The sequence below is a fragment of the Melanotaenia boesemani genome, chromosome 4 (assembly GCF_017639745.1).
Source record: "Melanotaenia boesemani isolate fMelBoe1 chromosome 4, fMelBoe1.pri, whole genome shotgun sequence".
Taxonomy (NCBI): domain Eukaryota; kingdom Metazoa; phylum Chordata; class Actinopteri; order Atheriniformes; family Melanotaeniidae; genus Melanotaenia; species Melanotaenia boesemani.
In genome coordinates, this window is record NC_055685.1 from 24,617,081 (window position 1) to 24,641,201 (window position 24,121).

At 42.2% G+C, this 24,121-nt stretch overlaps 1 protein-coding gene across 1 annotated transcript in view; it reads left to right on the forward strand.

Moving 5' to 3' along the window:
* The window catches only part of LOC121638315 (voltage-dependent T-type calcium channel subunit alpha-1I-like), a 275,523-nt gene that overhangs the window by 126,734 nt on the left and 124,668 nt on the right, over positions 1–24,121 (forward strand). Inside the window, exon 5 of the mRNA XM_041983021.1 lies at positions 942–1,039. Within this exon, the coding sequence (XP_041838955.1) occupies positions 942–1,039 (98 nt within the window). The remainder of the gene's footprint in view (positions 1–941; positions 1,040–24,121) is intronic.

A 24,121-nucleotide genomic window follows, 5' to 3' on the forward strand; every position in this document is an offset into this window, starting at 1 on the left:
CTGTCATCTTTTTTTCTCTTTCTGTTCCCAGTTCCCCTCTCCACTGCTTTCCCCCCTCCACAAATCTATCAAGAAAATTGTTGTTTTTGTTTTGTTTTTTTTTTTTTTTTACTCTAACAAATTAGTCAGAAATGGGTCAAATTGCAAAATGCTTTTTTGGTGCCTTTCCTCTCCATTTCTGTAATCACACACCTAGTTTTATTTGAAGCTTATGTACTCCCTCCACCTCCAATCTTTGCCCCTTGACACAACTCTGCTTTCATCTCAGGTGGTTGCACATTCAATCTCAGGCCCCTCATGCTTGTGCCTGCAAACCAACAGGATACACTTTGATGCTTTCACTGCATGTGCTAAAAGCCGGCATAGCCAGTTTCCAAGGCCCCGGGAGGTTTTCTGCACTTATTCACTTGCGGACTGACATCGTTCACTGCCTATGTCAAATTGAAGAAATGTCTGTTTTCCATTGCCAGAACTGCACTTTGTAACATTGCTAAGTAAAACTACACATTTATGTGCATTAGTATTCATGACCAGTGTTAAACTAATCAATGTTTAAATATACACAAGCAGACTTGCATTGCAGACACAATTAAGGTAGTATCCTGTGAGTGTTCCCGTGACCTGTTTTGAATGTGTTACATTATAAAGTACATATATACTTGCTCATTATTCACATCTGGCTCAACGCAGCAGGATCCCAGCTGTGTGAGGGGGTGGAATATTATGTCTAGGTTTGTAAAGAGAACAAATTTAGAGGGAGGAGAACAATAAATCAACTAAGGTTGCAAGTTGAGATTAAATTACTTCTACAATGATCACATATGTTATAGTATTTTTTTTATTATTATTTTTTAGCTTGGATTTACCTTTCTTTTATGAAACGTTTGAAAGTATTTATGTTGTTAATTCTGTTGTTTGTATCTTTTGTCTGTATTTTCCAGGATGATTGAATACTCTCTGGACCTGCAGAACATCAACTTCACTGCCATCCGAACAGTGAGGGTGCTGCGACCTCTCAAAGCAATTAATAGGGTGCCAAGTAAGTTAGAAAACTGCTTTAAATTGGGTTTATTTGTTGCCAGTGATGAGTTGGATGTATTACGATATGGCCAAACAGGTGTATTACAGCCGTAGCTGTGAATTATTAACAAGTCAAGCAAATAGTGGCTGACATTAGCTTTGTTTTGCTGCCACTGGCATCATTCTTTGCTGGTCTTTAAAAAGAGGTGTCAATTTAATGATAAAAAAAAACAACACCAAAAAGGTAAGAATCATAAAATATATTAAACAAGTGGTGGGAAAAAAAACTCATTCAGCACCATGGACAGCTGCCTGATTGAGCTGCCTGTTGTGCTGCAAATGACCCACTGAGCTGGAAATACCTTAACTGTGAGCATTTATAAAGTATGAACATGCAATATATGTTCATATAGAGATATGTTAATCCCCATACTTTCTGCTTTTACATGCCATTGAGTTCATTTTAATTTAAATTTATTTATTTACTGTTACTTGACTTATCAAAACCTAATGCCTTCATTTTAAATAGTCAAAACATTTAGTGATAAAAGACAGTGGAAATAGAAAAAAATTAGGCCTATATTCAAAAGAGTTGAAGATTTGTGACTTATCACAAGTTTTCCATTAGCTCCTGCCCAGATGTTGTTGTTGTGGGCAAACGTGTCTGGAGTTTTGAATCTGGCCACAATAAACAAAAATCTCCCTGACAGTTCACTTAGCAGCAAATCACACAGATTATATAAATGTGTTTTATACACATTAAATACACTACTGGCTTCAGCCAGAATACAGTATGCTGTTGATCTTGGGTCATTAGTTGGCCATGCCAGTTATACAGACTCAAAAAAAGAAAAAAAAACATTTTTTTAAGCTACAGCATATCGTAGATATGTAATGTTTTATTTTGAGCCATGTTCATATATTTTACCAGAGAAAGAACTAATGTAACATGAGCCAAGGCCAGAATAGACACAATAAGGGCAACAATGTCCATGTCAGAAAAAATTTAAATAAAAGCTGTGGTCCTCTATATATAGTCAAGATTGAATGATATTTCTAACATGTTCTAAAAAAATGATAATTATTAGTAAAATTTGACAATATTTATTATATAATACTTGCATGTATGTATGCATGTTTTGGCCAATTGAGAAGACATAAATTAGAGATTTTTTAACATTTTATTTTTACAATGATTATTTTTATTACCACACTGATTAAATTAGACTTTAACTCAACCAAAAATAGTAAATGATCAAGTAATTTCTAGAAACGAATATGAAGCAGTACTATGAAAGTACTGCACCTGAAAACCTTTAGGATGGGTTCCATTCTAAGAAACAATACTCATGCGTGGAGTTTGAGAGTAAAAAATGTTGACAATGTGACAGCTTGTTTCTTGAATGGAAACTCATTGGTCTGTTCTGCCATCACTGTACATTTTCAGTTAAAAAAATCTGCTGTAATTATATCCCAAAGAAATAGCTTCTGTATTGTTGTTATGAAAGTATGTCTGTTTGTGGTGTTTAAAGCTCCAGCCTGCTGACAGATGCCTGCCTATATTGTTGGAGCACACAACAAATGCTGCAGTACTGACAGTGTTCCACACCATTATTCATTGTGAAGAAAATGGGATGCATGAAACCAGTACTACTGTCACAAAGCGGACTGCCAAATGCAGCCCAAATGCCTTTTTTTTTTTTCCTTGTAATTGTACCATTTTGACTGTGCATCTATTGTCTTTATCAACTAGCCTGGTGGTTTATATAATCTCATGCTTCGCAAACAGACATTGGCAATGGAAACAAAACTAAATGAAATTAAAGAGGAATCCCTGACATTCATCATCTTTGTAAAGCTACTGTGTAAGATGTTCTTACTGATAGCTGATTTTATAATCCGTGAGGACACATATTCTCCATGGTAATGAGTGTATAGGGCTATTTAAATTCCTGAAAACCAATTTCATGCAAAGATAGCTGTTCTAATTTTGAACAACAATCTTCCCATCAGTGAAACCCATCACTGAAATGATCAGGGAGTGTTTTGAGCTCTCTAACCCAGTAACATCAACAACAGGAATGCTCCTTGTTCCTTTTTGATGGAAATTATCAGAGCCTGCTTCTTGTTACATTTTTTGTTGATGTGTTTAAATTGTGCTTGGCAGGCAATCATTTTAAGAGGCTATGAGTACTCTCTGAGTTGGATATGCTGATGATTGAAGTTAATGTTGTTTTGCTTCTTTCATAATTGCTGCCATATACCTCCCACTGCTCATAAATCTACAGCAGAAACGGGAATTTATGCTTTGCTTCTGTGAAAGCAGGTGTAGCCAGTTTGGTTGGTGACTGAGAAATGCATGTGGATTCTTATATTTAGAGTATACGTAAATCATTGCAGACACTTTTTTTTAAAACCTGCCTTCATTTTATTCTTATCTAGATTTATTGTGATGTTCCTGTCATGTGAGTGTTAGTGAAACCTCCTGTTTCATTTAGTTAGTCTTAAGCCTCAATCACGGCTACTCCTTCCTCCCTCCTACTGTCTTTCTTCTTTTTATCCTCCTTCTGTCATACTTTCTGACTCTTTCGCCTTTTCTCTCCCTCTCTCCACAAGCATAGGCTGAAGTTCTTGTTGCACCTCTCTGGGGAGTAATTTGTTCCACAGAGAGCACAGACTGCACTCATGATCTCCTGCTTTGAATTTTTAAATCTGAAGTCAGGGAGGTTGCGCTGATCAGCAGGAACACCATAATCACAACAAGACATTTTCATCTGGTATGCTGTTGTTTTCATGTTGTGATGGTAACGTGTTGAGGTAAGGGCTTGGTTTAAAAACTGGAAGCTGTTTTTGAAGCCTTTTAATGATTTATTTAGTTATTCATTTATCGTTGTTGAGGAGAAATTTCAACAAACAACAGAAAAAAAACTAATAAAAAAATACAACAATATATAAAAGTACAAATGAAAACATGTAGGAGTTGGTTAAAAAAACAGCCATGCATCTTTGTGCTCCTGCTGTTGGTCTTTGCAACACTCCATACCTCTGTTCCTAGTTTTCGACAATGCTGCTTTAATGAGGACAGATATAGCACTAGCTCACTGATGCTGAGTAGAATCACCCATGCTGTGTAAAATCCCTTTGCAGTGTTTCTTGTAACTGTGACTGTGATCATTGTATGATAATTGACTTTGTAGCTTAGCAAACCTTTGAAATGCATAAAAAGCAATCTAAAATAACACACTGATAAACAGAAAAAATCTAAATTATTTTTGCTAGTCCTGGCAGTGAAAGTTTCCTAATGTAGTGATCTATTGTCATTAAACAATAGTTTAAAATATTTAGATACAAATATTCATTTTAATAATCCATATTGGGATTATATTGGGGAAAAAACCTCAGAGTACCATAAACCTTTTTTTTTTAATAGAAGCACGGAAAACCACTAAAGTAGAATAATTAAATCAATAAATTAATTCAAGCTATTCAAATCAAATCAAATCTAATTAGTCTGAAGATGCTTATGATGTGAGTTCTTATTTAACGGGACCTGTAACATAATTCAAAGGGGAAAATCACAGCCATGATCAGTTAAAATAAATGTGAATATTTATTATCTTGGCTAAACATGCATAATGTCAGAGGGATATTTCCAGAGGGTAAATGGGAAACCATAAATCAAGCAAACATTGAAAAATACAGGTATGAGGTTCAAACCAGAATCTCATTGTAAAGCCATATAAGATGTGGGGCAAAATGAAAACAGAAGTTAATTAATCTGTGGTGTTAATTAAACTAATGTTTAAAAACAAGTATGGAAAGTATTTCTGAATCCTAAGAAGGCTAAAAAGAGTCTCATCTGTTTAGCTGGAATCTTAACTGGAAAGCAAATTATTTCACTATACCCGTCTCTATCAGACAACCAACCATTCTTAGCAGACAAGCAAAGATTAAGACTGGTAGGACTCGTCCAGTTCCGTTTGGATTGAGTCGACCCACTTGTGACCATTGTGGTGACACAGCGACACAGCTCAAAGGGGGAAAGCCCTCATCCACAGGTTTGGGTCTGAAGGTTCTGTCTGCTTATTCGGTCTCGTCCTGAGTTACAGCTGGATCGGTGTGGTCAAGAAATGGTGAAAGAGTTAAACCTGTCTGCTGAGTTATGGCCAAAAAGATAAATAAAGTCAAGCTTTGGTGAGCCAAAAAGAAAACTCTGTGAACTGGTGCTGAAGTGTGAAAGCCTTACTAGTTACTAAAAATCTGTGTAAAAAGTGAAAAAGCATAAACTAAACAGAATTTAAGTATTTAAAAAAAAGAAGGAAAGGACTAAAGTATAGTCTAAGGAACATGACAAATGCATGGCAGATTTCTTCTATCTTCATCTTTCATGCATGTTAAAATGCAGGCTCAACTTCGTCCATGGTGATGCAGTTAACATCCGGGCAAAAACCAAATTCTTCCGCTCCTCTTTCTCTCCATTTCTGAAGAGAAGTCTTACTCAAGAGAAGGGTTTTGGAAGCATCTCTCTCCACTTTATCCCATACTGATCTCCTCACCATCTGTTCTGTTCTGACTCTTTTGTCCTAACTTTTTGGAAGTTTTAGGGTGGTCCATACTCATAAAAAAGTGTGGCTGACTATTTCAACCAATGGCAGCTCTGTGGGCTTGGCGGTCAGATCAAATAACCACATGTGCTGGTTCAGTGTTACCTTTCTGATTACCTTGGGAGAAGTATCAGATAAATTTTTTTAATACATCTGTGCACTCCAAGCTACTAAAGTAAAAAATTGTCATGATTGTGGGATATGTGTGGGTCCTGACATGATCATGGGTCATATGTTTAAATTAGTGAAGACCTTGTTTTGGGATCATGGGGTGTAATAGTTTTTTGTTTATGTTATGGCATTAGGGTTCTTGTGGTATAGTCAAGTTTTGTTATATTATTGTTAGGATCTTGTTATAGGTTCTTGTTATAGGTTGAAGTAAAGTTAAGAATTTGTGTTACTCAGGTTACAATGTTTTCAATTAATATGTAGCTCATGGGTTTCTGTTCAGGCTCCACAGATAGCATCTGGCTGATATGTGCTGGGTCCAGGCTATGTGGGTTCTGAAATTCAAGTATTTTTCTTTATCCTTGTTTTAATAGGCAACAAAAAAAGACTAATAAATGTTCAGAAAAGATTCACCCAATACATTCTATAAATTTATCAGATCTTGTCTAAATTTTTTATCTGTCTGATCCTGCCCATAACAAAACCAAAAACTGAAGAGGTAATGTTTTTAGCACACTGAAGCTAGCTTTACTAAATGTCAGATCTCTGGCAGGAAATAAACATTTTTAATCAACGACTTTATTACTAAATACAAACCTAATTTCTTCTTTTTAACAGAAAGCTGGTTAGACAGAGAAAATTATTCTTTTGTTCTTATATAAGCAACCCCTACAAACTTCAGCTTTGTGAATGATGTTAGACCACATAGGAAAGGTGGAGGAGTGGCTGTTTTGTATAATGACTCCCTCCATTGCAAGCAGATATAAAAACCTTGCCTCATCCAAATATGTCGCTCTCCAGATGACCTCCCCCTCTCGTGCTTTGTTCCTTGACATACTGTATACAGGCCACCAAAATACTGTGCAATGTTTATTTCTATTTTGCTGAACTGCTGTCAATAATCTGTGTTGACTTTGACTCTGTAGTTATTGTTGGTGATTTCAACATTCATGCTGATAAGCCAGAGGAGGGACCAAAGAATTGTACTGTGTTCTTGATAACTTTGGTCTAACTCAGCATGTGAAAGACACTGCCTGGATCTAGTCATCTCAAAAGGTCTGAATATTTCCAAGGTTGTGGTGCTGGATGTTGCTCTGTCTGATCATTCCTGTGTTTTCATTGAGAGTGCTGTTATTGTCAACAAAAAAGCCCAAACAGAGGGTATCAAGAAACGGTACATTGGTGAAAATACCATTGAAATGTTTATACAATCTTTTCTCTCCCTCACATCCCCTCACTCATGAGCAGCTACAAGCCTCCCCTTTCTTAGTAAGATTATAGAAAGAGCCATATGTCAACAGCTACACAACTTCCATCCATCCATCCATTTTCTGCCGCTTATCCGGTGTCGGGTCGTGGGAGCAGTGGCCTAAGCAGAGAAACCCAGACTTCCCTCTCCCCGGTCACATTCACAAGCTTATCTGGAGGGATCCCAAGGCGTTCCCAGGCCAGCCGAGAGATGTAGTCCATCCAGCGCGTCCTAGGTCTTCCTCCGGGCCTCTTTCCGGTGGGACGTGCCTGGAATACCTCACCAGGGAGGCGTCCAGGAGGCATCCTAACCAGATGCCCGAGCCACCTCATCTGGCTCCTCTCGATGTGGAGGAGCAGCGGCTCTACTTAGAGCCCCTCCCGGATCACCGAGCTTCTCACCCTATCTCTAAGGGAGAGCCCGGCCACCTTGGGGAGAAAACTCATTTGGGCCGCTTGTACTTGCGATTTTGTTCTTTCGGTCACTACCCACAGCTCATGACCATAGGTGAGGGTAGGAACGTAGATCAACCAGTAAATCGAGAGCATTGCCTTTTGGCTCAGCTCCTTCTTCACCACGACAGACCGATGCAGAGTCCGCATCACTGCAGACGCCACACCGATCCGCCTGTCGATCTCCCGCTCCATTCTTCCCTCACTCGTGAACAAGACCCCGAGATACACTCCTCCATATGGGGCAGGACCCTATTGCAGACCCGGAGAGAGCACTCCACCCTTTTCCGGCTGAGGACCATGGTCTCGGACTTGGAGGTGCTGATTCTCATCCCAGCCGCTTCACACTCAGCTGCGAATCGCTCCAGTGAGAGCTGAAGGTCACGGCCCGATGAAGCCAATAGAACCACATCATCTGCAAAGGGCAGAGACCCAATCCTGAGGCCACTGAACCGGATCCCCTCAACACCTCGTCTGCGCCTAGAAATTCTGTCCATAAAAGTTATGAACAGAATCGGTGCAGAAGGGCAGCCTTGGCAGAGTCCAACCCGCACTGGAAATGATTCTGATTTACTTCCGGCAATGCGGACCAAGCTCTGACACCGGTTGTACAGGGACCGGACAGCTCGTACAAGTGGGTCCGGCACTCCATACTCCCGGAGTACCCCCTACAGGAGTCCCCGGGGGACACGGTCGAATGCCTTCTCCAAGTCCACAAAGCACTTGTAGATTGGTTGGGCAAAATCCCATGCCCCCTCAAAGACTCTGAAGAGAGTGTAGAGCTGGTCCACTGTTCCACGACCGGGACGAAAACCACACTGCTCCTCCTCAATCCGAGGTTCGACTATCCGATGGGCCCTCCTCTCCATCACCCCTGAATAGACCTTACCGGGGAGGCTGAGGAGTGCGATCCCCCTGTAGTTGGAGCACACCCTCCGGTCCCCCTTTTTGAAGAGGGGGACCACCACCCCAGTCTGCCAGTCCAGGGGAACTGTCCCCAATGTCCACGCAATGCTGCACAGGTGTGTCAGCCAAGACAGCCCTACAGTATCTAGAACCCTAAGGAACTCTGGGTGGACCTCATCGACCCCCAAGGCCCTGCCACCGAGGAGCTTTTTAACCACCTCAGCGACCTCAGCCCCAGACATGTGAGAACCAGCACCAGCTACCCCAGACTCATCGGAAGACGTGTTGGTGGGATTGAGAAGGTCTTCGAAGTATTCCCTCCACCGCCTCACAACGTCCCGAGTCGAGGTCAGCAGCCCCCCGTCCCCACTGTACACAGTGTTGACGGAGCACTGCTTTCCCCTCCTGAGCCGCCGGATGGTGGACCAGAATCTTCTCGAAGCCGTCCGGAAGTCATTCTCCATCGCCACTCCAAACTCCACCCATGCCCGAGTTTTTGCCTTAGTGACCGTCGAAGCTGCGCTCCGCTTAGCCCGCCAATACCCATCAGCTGCCTCTGGAGTCCCACAGGCCAAAAAGGCCCGATAGGACTCCTTCTTCAGCTAGACGGCATCCCTTACTGCCGGTGTTCACTAACGAGTTCGGGGGTTACCGCCACGACAGGCACAGACGACCTTACGGCCACAGCTGCGGCTGGCCACCTTGACATTAGATGCACGGAACACAGCCCATTTGGACTCAATGTCCCCCGCCTCACCTCCTCTCACATGGCTGAAGCTCTTGCGGAGATGGGAGTTGAAACTCTTTCTGACAGGGGACTCTGCCAGACGTTCCCAGCAGACCCTCACAACATGCTTGGGTCTGCCAGGCCTGACCGGCATCCTCCCCCACCATCTGAGCCAACTCAACACAAGGTGGTGATCAGTTGACAGCTCCGTCCCTCTCCTCACCCGGGTGTCCAGAACATGCGGCCGCAAGTCCGATGACACGACTACAAAGTCGATCATCGAACTGCAGCCTAGAGTGTCCTGGTGCCGAGTGCAAATGTGGACACTTATGTCTGAACAAGGTGTTCGTTATGGACAGTCCATGATGAGCACAGAAGTCCAACAACAAAACACCACTTGAATTTAGATCAGGAGGGCCGTTCCTCCCAATCACGCCCCTCCAGGTCTCGCTGTCATTGCCCATGTGAGCATTGAAGTCCCCTAGCAGAACGAGAGAGTTCCCGGAAGGAGTGCTCTCCAATACCCCCTCCAAGGACTCCAAAAAGGGTGGGTACTCTGAACTGCTATTTGGTGCATAAGCACAAACAAGAGTCAGGACCCGTTCCCCCACCCGAAGGCGGAGGAAGGCTACCCTTCCTGGGCCGCCACCTTATCGTTTGTGCATCCTGACGATCCTAGCGGCTATGTTGTCGGGGGCTCATGCCCCTGGTAGGGTCACCCATGGCAAACAGGTGTCTAGGGGAGGGACCAGACGAAGTGCGGCTCAAATCACCCCTATGATGATGAGAATGCAAGGACCAAGGTTTCCCTTGCCTGGACGTGGGTCACCAGGGCCCCCCTCTGGAGACAGGCCTGGAGGTGGGGCATGGAGGTGAGCACCTGGTGACCGGGCCTTTGCCCATGGGGCCCTGTCAGGCTCAGCCCGTAAGGGTGACATGGGCCTCCCCTCCCGTGGGCTCACCACCTGCATAGGGGCCATAGGGGTTGGGTGCAGTGTGAGCTGGGCGGCTGCCAGAGGCGGGGATCCTGGCGGTCCGATCCTCGGCTGCAAAAGCTAGCTCTAGGGACATGGAATGTCACCTCTCTGGCGGGGAAGGAGCCTGAGCTGGTGCGCGAGGTTGAGCGGTTCCGGCTAGATATAGTTGGACTCGCCTTGACGCACGGCTTGGGCTCTGGAACCACTGTCCTTGAGAGGGGCTGGACCCTCTTCCATTCTGGAGTTGCTCCCGGTGAGAGGCGTCGAGCAGGTGTGGGCATGCTCATTGCCCCCCTACTTGGCGCCTGTACATTGGGGTTTACCCCGGTGGACAAAAGGGTAGCTACACAACTTCTTGACACTAAATAACTGTTTTGATGTCTACCAGTCAGGTTTTTGGGTACACCACAGCACTGAGACTGCTCTAGTTAATGTCTTTATTCACATCTGCTTGAGCGCAGGTAGTGGAAACATTGCAGTTCTGGTACTACTGGATCTCAGTTCTGCATTTGACATGGTCGACCATAACCTCTTACTAGACCAGCTGGATAGAACTTTCTGGCACTGCAATTAATTGGTTTGAGTCCTATTTAAAACACAGAGACTTTTTTTGTGTCTATAGGTAACTATAAATCTGAGCGAACCAAAATAGCCTGTGGAGTTCTTCAAGGCTCCATCCTGGGGCCACTGCTGTTCAACATCTAAATGGTGCCACTTGCTCAAATAATGAAAAACAACAAAATATGTTACCACAGTTTTGCTGATGACACACAGCCAGAAATCTGGGGGTTGTCATGGACTCAGACCTGAATTTTAGCAGTTATATTAAGACAGTTGTAAAATCAGCCTATTATCACTTAAAGAACATATCGAAGATTAAATGACCGATGACTCAGCTAGATTTAGAAAAACTTGTCTATGCAGAAATAAAACTTTTCTTTATCTTTATTATACTGGACTACTGTAATGCTGTCCTCACAGGTCTCCCTAAAAAGTCCATCCTTAGATCTTTACAATGGCTTCTTGTCTGTCAAAGAATTGCCTTCAAAATCCTGCTGTTAATTTACAAAACACTGAATGGTTTAGGACTAAAATACATTCAGGATCTTCTGGTTTGTTATGAACCAACCAGTTCCCTCTGGTCCATCCATCCATTGATTATCTGATCCGCTTAGTCAAATTCAGTGTTGTGGGGAAGCTGGAGCCGATTCTAGCAATTAGCAGGCAAGAGTCAGAATACACCCAGGACAGGTCACCAGTCTCTCGCAAGGTATGCCTCAGGTCATCAGGGTCAAATCTGCTTTCTGTTCCCAGAGTCAGAACTAAACGTGGAGAAGCAGCATTCACCTTTTATACTCCTCAAATGTAGAACAAACTCCCAGAGAACTACCGTTCTGCTGAAATGCTCAGCAGTTTTAAATCAGGGTTTAATACTTTTCTATTTATCAAAACAACTGTTAAATTCCCCACACTGGAACCTTATTTCTTGTATTTTATCTATTTTAGCTCTTTTTTCTTTCTGTTTTTATTTAATTACTTTTAAAGTTTGTTTTGAATGTGCTTGTAATTGCTTCCTGCACACTGCTGTAATGATTGTAATGTTTTATGTTCAGTGCTTTGAATTGTTTTGTACATGAAATGTGCTATATAAATAAATTTGCCTTTCCTTGCCTTGCCTAAAAAGCAAGCAAGTGTGTGTTTGGTAGGTTATTTTTTCCTTTAATAATACCAATTGTTGTATTATACATCTTTGGAAAGCCTGATTAGTCACCTTTACGATGAGGTAAAACTTAAAAGGATTTTGGTTCTGTGGAATGAGCAACACAGCAGAATGTGTGGTTCTTCATATCTTCAGAATCTGGGACCTAACGCCATTCTCCAGAATGTCAGTGCTCTCCTTCACAGAGCCAGGATCACACAGAGTAGCTCTAGATTTTGGGAGTGGAGAATACAGAATGACCTGCTGTGAGTCCAGACCTCTACCCAGCCGAACACTTGTGGGATCAGTTTAGATGAGCTGTATATGCAACCACACTGGTTGACCTTTAGCTACTCCTCATTGAGGAATGGGATGACATCCCACAGGTAAATGTGACCAAGCTCTCTGATATTGTGATATAATGATGTTTACCATGAAATATTAACCATTTTTACTGGAGTAATCTGGCAGCTCTGAGATTTTTGTGTGGTTAAAAAAAAGCAAAGAAGATGTTTTAGTTTGGATGTAAGCAATTTCTCTTATGTTTCCTTTGTGGAAACACTAACTATTTAATTGTTCGTGCTTATCTCCTGCCACACTCTCTTACCTGTTTTGGATACCTAATTGTGTCCCACTTGTATCATTTCAAATGGGACACGACATTTGGGTTAATGAAAGCTAAAGAAGACAAAGAAGAAGGTGGTATTGGGAAGAAAAAAAAACAGAGCAAAAGAGATAAATGAAGTAGGGAAGATGGGATTATAGAGCTTCATGAAAGATGAGTGAAGATGAATGAGAGAAAGAGAAGGATGATGTGAGGAAAGATCCTGGGAAACTCACATGAGAAGGCTATTATGATGATGGATAGAGCCAAAGAAGCGTACAAATTGGAGGGAGTCGGTAGACGAATAGAGATAAAACTATCAAGGGACAGTATAGAGGACTGGAAACTTACTTAGTTATCAGAAAAAGGGAAGAAACAACTTAGTCAGTGCAGTCTTTTCTGTGTTTTATTTTTAATTATGTGCAAACAGATCCCAAAACTAAACCATATACACACAGAGTGTATTAAATTATATTCAGTTTTAAAGAATTGATACTAAATGAGTCATAAATTCAAGTGATGCAATTTGTATCAGACCTTGAATAGAAAGGAGACAGCAAAATACAATCAAATATGCATTCACTCACATGCACACACCTACAGACTTCTGCACCTTGAAGGCATTTGCAGTAGTTGGGTTATTTCCATATAGCATCTCTTATACAGCAGCAGATAAACCTCATGTTTGGTGATGATCTGTGCTCAAGTCAGTTTTTGGGATTAGTTTGAGAATGGCTCAGCTGGAGACCTCTACTCTGAAGCCCCCCGAAAGGAGAGAGCTTTAAAAATTAGGCAATTGTTGCATGAGATAGGCTATTTAAAGTGTCCAACAAAAATTGAGCATGTCTAAAAGAATAAGCAGACCGCCTAATAAATAGGTCTCATAAGAGATACAGAGACTCTGAATGAAAAGTCTGTTCTAACAAGGGTACTACTGCAATTCTGGTTGTAAAACAGTAATTTTCCCTCACTGAACCCAGAGGTATATAGCCTTTCTCAGTTAATTACTCTGCAAATGCATAACTTTGGTTTGGGTTCTGCACAAACAAATGCAGTCCGGGAAGCAATAATATCTGCAGTCTAAGTTGCTGTAGTTGTTCCCCATTGAGTTTTGCAAAGAGTTGCACTGTATACTTCTAGAAAACATAACTTCATACATCAGATGGTAGATTGAATCTGCTGGAGTGCCACTCTGCTGTGATTGGTTGTTACTTTTTTTTTTTTTTTTTTTAGCTTTTGTGACTAAAATAAGTTAAAAAAAAAAAAAACCTTTTATACAATAGAGCATGATAATTAAGAGGTTTATATGTCAGCTGTCAACATTCGGTTTCCCATAATTTCCATATGTCTGTTAAGGCTAATTGCGATTTGATATGTCACAAATATTTGTGCGTGCAGACAAAAGGCAGACACATGTTATGGAGTTTTTACCTTGTTATATTTCCTGTTTGTCAAATGATCCTAATCAGATTTTGTAGTCAATGTATATATACGTATGTGGCAGACTTACTGAAACCCTGAAGCCACTGACTACACACCAACCCTACTTAAAATGTCAAACTAAGCGCTGGCTGTAGGCATAGTAATACCTCTATGCAGGTCAATTTATTACATTAGGCAAAAATGGATTAAATGGAGAGTTTGTGCTTTTTGATTTCAGGAGTAATGGTTTGTTAATGAGTTTTCTTTAAACCTGTTAAAATTTGTATTTTTGTCTTCTTAGCAATTGTACAATGTGTGTGTGTGTAAAGTAATGAAAGCAGAGGCCAAGATAAATACTTTGATTTGATTATTTATTGACGGGCTCTATTCCCCTAAAGGCATATATTTGCTTTGTCAATCTATCAATTATTTGATTAACCACATTTTATCAAGCATTTCAGATTAGCGAGATTATTTGATAACTACAATTTTTTCTTCAGAGGACATTTTGTCCTGTCTCTATAGGAGAAGCTCAAGTGTCTAAATAAGGTAAGAGAGTGTAGCAGGAGATAAGCATGAATAAAGCCAGTGGCGCTCAGCCATTATCTACTGTGACATGTCAAAATGTCCTCAGAAAAAATCAATAAGCTCAGTTTTTTTTTTTTTTTTTCATAAATACAGCCCATAAGGCAGATGCCATGCACATTTTATGTAGAAATAAATTATTTAAAAACTGCTGGCTTGGAATGGTTAGAGCATTGAATTGCCTAATCATCCGCATATTAGCATTTATTTGATTGACCCAGGGAAAGTTCAAAATCTTGAACTGGAAACCAATGACTCATTAATGCTCTATTGACAGCACAAGTACCTACATAAATATTGAAGTGTCAACTTTGTTTGTCTTATTTTTAAAGTAAATTAAAGTAACAGCCATATTAACCGGTGAAAAAAGAAAGGTCAGTTTATAACAAACAATGCTGTCATTGCACCAGCAACCTCTCCCAAAAGCCAGTTACTTTACTCCTTTCTATTTGCTGAATGGATAAAAAAAGCAATTCTCTGCTTTATTAAAGCCAACTTACCATAGAGCTCATCTCGGGGGTAATCTAATCTCGATGCTGTGGGAGAGACACGAAAACAGTTTCAGACTACTTTGCTCAAGCATATACAAACACAAATAGAAGCAAATGCACACAGTCCCACATCCAATATAGGAAGTCACACAAAACCACAACCAATAGTTAAAGCCACAAACTCTTGGACTCATGCACCTGTAGGCACAGCATGACTGAATGAAATCACACATACACTCTCAGTGGAGGATGTGTGTAATGAGTCAGATAATGGTACTAATTGAAATTATCCATGTCTGGTTCCCACTGGCCACAGCTTAAAGGCTTGGGTCTGTTTTCTGTATTACCTCACAGCCCCTTTGGGAGACGGTGTATTTGTAGCCAAGGTAACGATCATCAGCGTTTTCTCTCGCTCTCTGTCACTTTCGTTTCATTTGCATGTTGTTTACTCTCACTTCTGATCTAGTTTGTATTTTCCTAATTTCTTTTCACTTTGCACCAAACTATCCTTCCATCCGTCTGCTGCTGCTCCTACAAGCGATAAATGTGTCAGATGTCATCATTTTGACTGACAAGGTCATAGAAATCCTGTCATAATCTATTTTTACTCGTCACTTTATTTTTGAAATGATAAGAAAACATATATTCAATAGCATTTTGATGTTTTATTTAACTACTAATTAGTCCAAACAATGAACAGTTCACCAGCTGTGAACGCACAGTCTCACACCTTCCTCCTGGTCCGCATGGACTTAAATTCCCACTTGTGCATTATCAAATGTCTCAAGTGGGTTTGCTGCAGAGGCTATTGTCATGAGGTTTTGATCTTTTGCCTTGGGCAGATGACTTTTCACGGCTGTTTTGATGTTGTTCTGGAGGCTGAATCCATGCACTGCTGCCACAGTGGAGACTGGAATTGCATACGCTACTTCAACCAAAGTTTTGAAATCAGGGAACATTTCTCCAAGTAGTGATCAGAAGTCGACAAGACTCTCAGAATGAGGGGTGTCCTGATTCCGCAAGCACTCGCTTCAGCGGGAGGAAATCCTGCAGCATGCGCTCCTTCTGCATCGATGGTTCAGATGTACCCCTTCTGTGACGTGTAGCAGTCATTTTTCTGAGTGAAGCCAAAGAGCTTCTGCATCAAGAGAGATAAAACCTGATTAATATGCTCACTCACTACCAAGTGGTCAGGGGTGTAAATTGCAATCTGTCAGAATGACGGCTGGCCTTCAGATTTTTTTCCGTCACCATTTTAAAAAAACAGTCAACGATGAAAAATATTTGGTTCACGCAGAGCAGCTGGACCCAGCATTTAGCAAGTGAGAGGCAGGGTACAACCTGGACAGGTCAGCAGTCCATCGCAGGACTTTTAACTTCACTTTGTAATTGCAACTTTTCTGAGTACTTTTTATTTTATTTTAATTTAACCTTTATTTACACAAGCAGTCCCATTGAGACACACAGTCTCATTTACAAGAGGGACCTGTGAATGTCAAACTTAAACAGTCATACAGTGTCCTGTTATGTCCCGTGTGTTTCTCCAACAGCAGCTTTATTTTTGTATGTCTCCTTGTTCTTTTATAGCATTTATCATCTTTGTATAGTGATTATAAACAACTGTTAATTAATTGTTTATATTCTCACATCAGGGTGCTTAGTTTGATATTCTGCAGCTGTAAGCCGCTACTGGCTTCAAACAGACTTAATCAGTGTGAGATGTCTGTTTCAGCTTTCTCAAATGAAACCAGGTTCTCTGATGTTGGATACCTGGCACTAATACTGCCAGGGCTAAACTTCACTTACACTGTTGTAACCCAGTGCTACCAATCGTAATTAAAATCTCAGTGGGAATAAATATGGTTAATTATTAAAATGTGCATTCATAAATATATTTTAAGTATGCTACAAGGAAAAGCTAAATAGCTGTAAAAGGACGATAAATATGTATTCTGATAAACACACTAAGCAACTGATAACAATTTTGTCTGACGATAAAGCTGTATCCTGATAGGCGCACCGAGCAGTCAATATCAGTTAATCTGACGCGGTGTTAGCCAATAAGGTCAAGGTTGAGCCCCTGGGTAGTGCGCAGCCTGCGTCTTACTCAGTCTCTAACCGGACGTTGACCAGAGAACCCCCTGCTCGTGTTTTACTCGTGCGATAAGAAAACTAAAGTGTGGAAGTCTACGTTCTTCTAGTGATTCAGCTGGTTATTGGTAAGCACAAACCAATATTAAAATGTCTGAACCGCCATTACGTTTCAATTGGTGATGATCCTTTTGTTAAAACGTTAAGATACCGGAGTGCCGAGTGCCACAGAAGCCCTGAGAAACCCCGTAGCCTTGTTAGCACGAGTGCCACAGAAGCCCTGAGAAACCCCGTAGCCTTGTTAGCACGTTGCCCAGCAGCGGTGAGTCTCATATGCAATGTACAGTATTGTGTTAGCATCGATGTTAATTCCCGCTAGCTTTATTACTGTTAAAACGGCCTTTTTGTGGGCCAAACGATTATCTGTGGGTGGTTTGTTCATTCACTCATGTCACTTAAAGGTCTTGTATGTTATGTTTGGTACAGATTATTAGATCTAAATGCCAGTCTGTGTTTATAATGCTTGTTAAAGGTATTCTATTTTATTTTTGGTACAGATTATTAGATGTAAAGACCAGTGTGTAGTTATTATGCACTTTAAAGGTATTCTGTTATTTTTTTTCATATGGATTATTAGATTTAAATGCCAGGGTGTGTGTTCATAATGCACTTTAAAGGTGTTTTGTGTTATTTCAAAGGTGTATTTACTATGCATCTTAAAGAGATTGAATTAGTACGATCACTTTATTACCGCATTCCAACTATTTTAATTGGTTGTCATCGGGTAATTTTGTAATTGTAAAATCTTTGGCGCTATATTGTTGTACAACATGTTTTTATTTTTTTTAGAAATTGAATCTGAACAGTAGCAAGAGTATTATAGTAAAAAGTACTTATTTTAAGCTACTTCATTCTGACCTCACCTCTTAGGTCAGGTTTTTCTGTTTGAATCGGAGTTGTGGACTGCAGACGTGCAGGAGAGTGAACCCTTTTCCAGTACTGGATGGCGAGCCCAGCCCAAGAAGTCGAACAAACCGGTAGCTTGTAGCCCGACTGGCTACAAACACACTGAACACTGAACGAACACTTGAAGAGCATTGCTCAGACTATAAGGGACATTGAAGAAGGACTAATAGGACAAGACCCGGGTCTATTTCATTTATATTTTATTTTATTATTTTTTGGGGTGAAGAGCGCTCTCTAATTTTTCATTGTTACATTTAATCTTACTGTCAACTCTGCTCAATATATGGTTCTTCTCTAAATCAAAACTGTTGCCTGTGTCCTGTGTTGATTGCACCCCTAGGCTCCTTCGTGCTTAGAATCTGTCTGAACTGGCCTACTCTTCCTCTTCCTCTGGTACATAGAATAAAAGTAACTACAGTACTTTGCCATAACCAAACATCATAGGAGAGGTACAGAAAGAGCGCTCTAAGCGTTACAAAATAGTGGCGAGCCAGCCAGGAGCCTAGTGTGTCGTGTATCAACATTGGAATTACCCCCCGAAACTGATTGAACATTTTGGACATTGTTGGAATGGAGATTGTTGAAAAGTTTGATGTTAAGGTTCCAAATGCACTCATTGTTAGTGGTTTTACTGGATCAGATAAGGATCAAGAACTTTTGGAGTATCTAGAACAATACGGCACAGTCAGTAGAGTATTAACCATCGAGTCATCAGAGTTTAAAAACAGTAGGATTATTGAATATGACTCCGGTGTGGCGCTCCAACGATTAGAAACTTCTTTGCCTTACACTTTCACGTCCGTTGACAATCCTGATCTTAAATATTGCATTAAAGCTCTGAAAGATGTGTACACCAAGACAGTAGCGGATGGTGCAACTGATATCTACCTCAGAGAGCTAAAGGGGTTAGCCAAGTTAAGTGGGAAAGATTTTGAGGATGTGTTGCGGGAGGTTATGTCTACCATTGCAAAGTCTATTGGTGATGAAGAAGCTGAGCCTACTGACACTGTAGACATTGTTGAGCCAAATATTCGTGTTGTTGAGCCCACACAGAGTTCAGTCTCACCCCCACACCATTCTCCAAAACCATTCCAGAATCCCTACCAGGGCCCCCTCAGACAAAATGTGACACCTCAAATGTTGAATCCAGGCGACCTTAGTCCACCTGAAATTCAGAAAATAGTGGTTGAGCATATTGTTAAAAGCGCAGATAAGACACCTGGTGCCCATTCCTCATTAAGACTGCGTGCTTTTTCTGGAAGGACACCCAGACCTTACGGTGAAGCTGACTATGAAACGTGGCGCTTTCATGTCAACATACTGATTGAAGATCATTCTCTTTCCGAGATGGAAAAAACTCGGAAGATTCTGGAAAGTCTGCTTGCCCCCGCTTGTGATGTTATACGTCCTCTTGGGCCAGATGCAACTCCTAAAGACTACCTTAAGCTCTTGGATTCAGCCTTTGGCACAGTTGAAGACGGTGAGGAATTGCTTGTGCGATTCATGAACACCCTTCAAGATCCAGGCGAGAGACCCTCAGCTTACTTGCACCGCCTGCAGGTGGCACTCAATCTTGCAATGCGTAGAGGTGGGATTGAACACAGTGAAATGAACAGGCAGCTTGTGAAACAGTTTAATAGAGGCTGTTGGGATAATGGTCTATTGGCAGAACTGCAGTTAGAGCTAAAACAAAGAGATCCACCTTCTTTCGCCGAGTTGTTGCTCCTCATACGCACCGCTGAAAACCGACAAGAGATCAAAGACACACGAATGAAAAAACACTTTAATGCCACAAAACAAAAAGCAGTCTCCCACGAACAAACAGTCATTGAAATGAACATGAACACAACTGAAACAGAGTCAAGTAGTCTAAAAGAGCTTAAAAAACAAGTCGCTGATCTAAGAAGTCAATTAGCTGCGGCCACGAAACAAAAGAAACAGCCAGTCCCAAAGAGAGAATACACAAGGAAACCCGAAAATAAAAAACCTGACCCTGCAACCCTTGAAAACTTACCTTCACACAGCCGAGCCATGACTAGGCCCAAACCCTGGTATTGCTTCCGCTGTGGGGAAGATGGGCACATAGTTGCTAGCTGCGAGTCAGAACCAAACCCAGCTCTTGTAGCTGCCAAGCGAAAAGAACTGAGAGTGAGAAGACAAATATGGGACAGCCAACACAACCTTGTCCCTTTAAACTGAAGTCTGCCTCCGTTGTGGGACAAACAGAGGCTACTGAGGAGTTCATCCGTCCCACCCAGACCAAACAAAAGGAGCTTTCTAAAAAATGTGCAAACCTAAAGTCTCATACCAAACCAGACACCTTTAAGCTCCCATCTGGTCTAATTGGCACAAAGAGTACAGCCCAGGTGAAGGTGAATGGCCAACCCGTGAACTGTTTGCTAGACACTGGTTCCCAAGTCACAACTGTCCCTGAGTCATACTACAAGGAACATCTGTCTACCCAGGAGTTGAAGCCACTTTTTGAGCTCTTGGAAGTGGAGGGAGCTAATGGCCAGTCTGTACCTTACTTAGGCTATATCGAGATACAGATCACTTTCTTTAAAGATTTTTTTGGCGTCGAGGCTGACGTGCGCACACTTGCCTTAGTTGTCCCTGACGTGCGGGCTGCTTCACAGTCCCTTGTGCTAATCGGGACAAACACACTAGATGTACTTTATGAGATGTACAGTAATGCTTGTTCTGAACTGCAGCCAGCCACGCCCCATGGATATAAGGCAGTGTTAAAAGTCCTCGAGTCGCGCCACAAACAGTCTAAGGACAGCAGCCTTGGTTTGGTGACTATGCATAACAAGGAGCCCCAGTTAGTCCAAGCTGGTCAAACCGTTGTCCTCGAAGGCTGCATCGCTGCATCAGCCATTAACAGTGAAAAGTCAGTCCTGCTGGAGCACCCAAGTATGTCCACCTTACCTGGAAGTGTCCTTGTAAAGCCTTGCCTCCTTGACTTACCCGAGCGAGCACCGTACCTTGTCCCGGTCATACTTACCAACGAATCTCAACACGATGTGACGATCCCTCTAAGATGCGTAGTCGGTGAAATCAGCGCATACCAAAGGGTTCTGTCAAAAGAACATGCAGTGAAATCCTCCGAAGACCAAACTGAACACAAAACAAACATCACTTTCAACTTTGAGTCTTCCCCTGTCAGCGCTGAGTGGAAGGAACGCATAACGCAAAAATTAAACCAAATGCCGGAAGTTTTTGCACAAAATGACCTTGATTTTGGGAAGACCGGCCAAGTGAAACACACAATCAAATTATCAGATGAAACGCCATTTAAACACAGGGCACGCCCTATACATCCAAGCGACCTCGAAGCTGTTCGTAAGCACTTACAAGATCTCCAACTAGCTGGCGTAATCAGAGAATCCACCTCCCCTTTTTCTTCGCCTATCGTAGTGGTGCGCAAGAAAAATGGTGAGGTCCGTCTCTGTATAGATTACAGGAAGCTAAACATGCAAACGGTGAAGGATGCTTATGCCCTCCCAAATTTGGAGGAGACGTTCTCCACTTTAACAGGTTCACGTTGGTTCTCCGTCCTTGACTTAAAGTCAGGATTCTACCAGATTGAGGTGGAGGAGCTGGACAAACCAAAAACCGCATTTGTGTGTCCCATCGGCTTTTGGGAATTCAATAGAATGCCCCAAGGCATCACAAATGCACCCAGCACCTTCCAACGCCTCATGGAAAAATGTATGGGAGATATGAACTTAAAAGAGGTGGTAGTGTTTCTCGACGATATCATTGTTTTCTCAAAGACGCCTGAGGAGCATGAGATCCGTTTAATGAAAGTTCTAAATCGGCTCAAAGAATACGGCCTTAAGCTCTCCCCCGACAAATGCAGATTTTTTCAAAGTTCTGTACGATATCTTGGCCACATTGTATCCCACAGAGGGGTAGAGACCGACCCTGAAAAGGTGAAAGCCCTGAGTACTTGGCCTATCCCCCGTGATCTTAAACAGCTCCGCTCCTTCTTAGGCTTTTCGGGTTATTACAGGCGCTTTGTTCAGGACTATTCCACCATCGTAAAGCCCCTCACAGACCTTACAGCCGGTTACCCGCCTCTAAGAAAAGGTTCAAAACCCAAACCCAAGTCAGCCCAATATCATGACCCCAAAATGCCATTCGGTGACAGATGGACTTCTGCCTGTGAACTTGCTTTCCAAACCATCATTCAAAAGCTCAGTAATGCGCCTGTCCTAGGTTTTGCTGACCTTAAGTTGCCCTACACGCTCCACACAGATGCTAGCACTACAGGGCTTGGCGCAGCCCTCTATCAGCAGCAAAACGGCCAGACTAGAGTTATAGCGTATGCTAGTCGCGGGTTGTCTAAGAGTGAGTCACGTTACGCCGCCCACAAGCTAGAATTCCTAGCCCTCAAGTGGGCTGTAACCGAAAAATTTGCTGACTATTTGTATGGAAATCAGTTCACAGTCATGACTGATAGTAACCCCTTGACTTACGTGTTGACTACAGCTAAGATGGATGCCATGAGTTACAGGTGGCTAGCTGCTCTGTCCACATTTAACTTTAAGCTTCAGTACAGAGCAGGCAAGCTTAACTCTGACGCAGATGGTCTGTCCAGGCGGCCACATGGCAAGCTTATTAATGATGCTGTGTCCCAAAAAGAGCATGACCGCATACAGCAGTTCACACAAACTCACCTGTCCCCAACAGAGAGTAGTTTAGGTCCAGAAGTAGTGTCTGCTGTTTGCGAGAAACATCTTGTCTGCAGCTCTCCAAATGACACCAGCCCGCCTGTGCACTTATTAGCCATCAATGAAGCAGCCATCCCTGACGAGTTTGTCAATGAAAGTGACTGTGGCGGTCTCCCGATTGTGCCCCATATGTCTCCTGGACAAATAAAAAACGAACAAAGAACAGATCCCTGCCTGCGAGAAGTCATAACACAAATCGAAACAAGCGAAAAAGTACCACCAGCAGTACGAACAGAGCTTCCCGACATCAACATATTACTGAGAGAGCTAAACAGACTTGAACTTCACAATGATGTCTTGTATCGGACACGGCAAGATGGAGGAAATGTTACTTACCAACTGGTCTTACCTGAACAGCTCCGTAATGCAGTCTTTCAAGGTCTCCACTGTGATATGGGCCACCTAGGCACTGAACGTACCCTTGACCTTGCTAGAGCCCGATTTTATTGGCCCCGCATGGCATCAGACATTGAGAACAGGATAAAATCGTGCAATCGCTGTGTTAGACGCAAATCCCCTCCTGAAAAAGCTGCCCCGCTCGTAAATATAAAGTCCACCAGGCCCCTTCAGTTGGTGTGCATGGACTTCCTGTCCATCGAGCCTGATCGCAGCAATGTTAAGGATGTGCTCGTACTAACAGACCATTTCACGAAATATTCACTTGCCATTCCAACTGCAAATCAAAGAGCTCAAACTGTAGCTAAAGCCCTTTGGGATCATTTCATTGTCCATTATGGAGTCCCCGAACAGCTGCTAAGTGACCAAGGGCCAGATTTCGAATCCCATCTGATACAAGAACTCTGTAAAATCATGGGCATCCGCAAAATCCGGACAACCCCATATCACCCTAGAGGTAACCCGGTCGAACGCTTTAATCGAACCCTTTTAAGCATGCTGGGTACCCTGGAGGAAAAAGACAAGTCACAGTGGCACAACTTCGTCAAACCACTTGTACACGCGTATAATTGTACAAAAAATGACACAACTGGTTTTGCGCCATATGAACTTATGTTTGGGCGTCAGCCGAGGCTGCCAGTCGATTTAGCATTCGGTCTGCCCTTCAACAATAAAAGTTTCAAGTCACATTCTCAGTACATTGAAAATCTCAAGACAACTCTTCAAGAAAGCTACAAACTAGCAGCTGAAAATGCAAACAAAATGGCTGAAAGAAACAAAACAAGATTTGACTTGCGCATTAAGCCCTCAAAGTTAGAACCTGGTGACAGAGTTTTGGTCCGTGCAGTCCGGCTCAGGGGTAAGCACAAACTAGCCGACAAGTGGGAAACTGGTATTCACATTGTGGTGGACCAAGCAGGTGACTTACCAGTATATACTATCAAGCCTGAAACGAAACAGGGTCCAGCCCGTACAGTCCACCGTGATCTCTTGCTCCCCTGCGGTTTTCTTGCACCTACAGAAGAGAC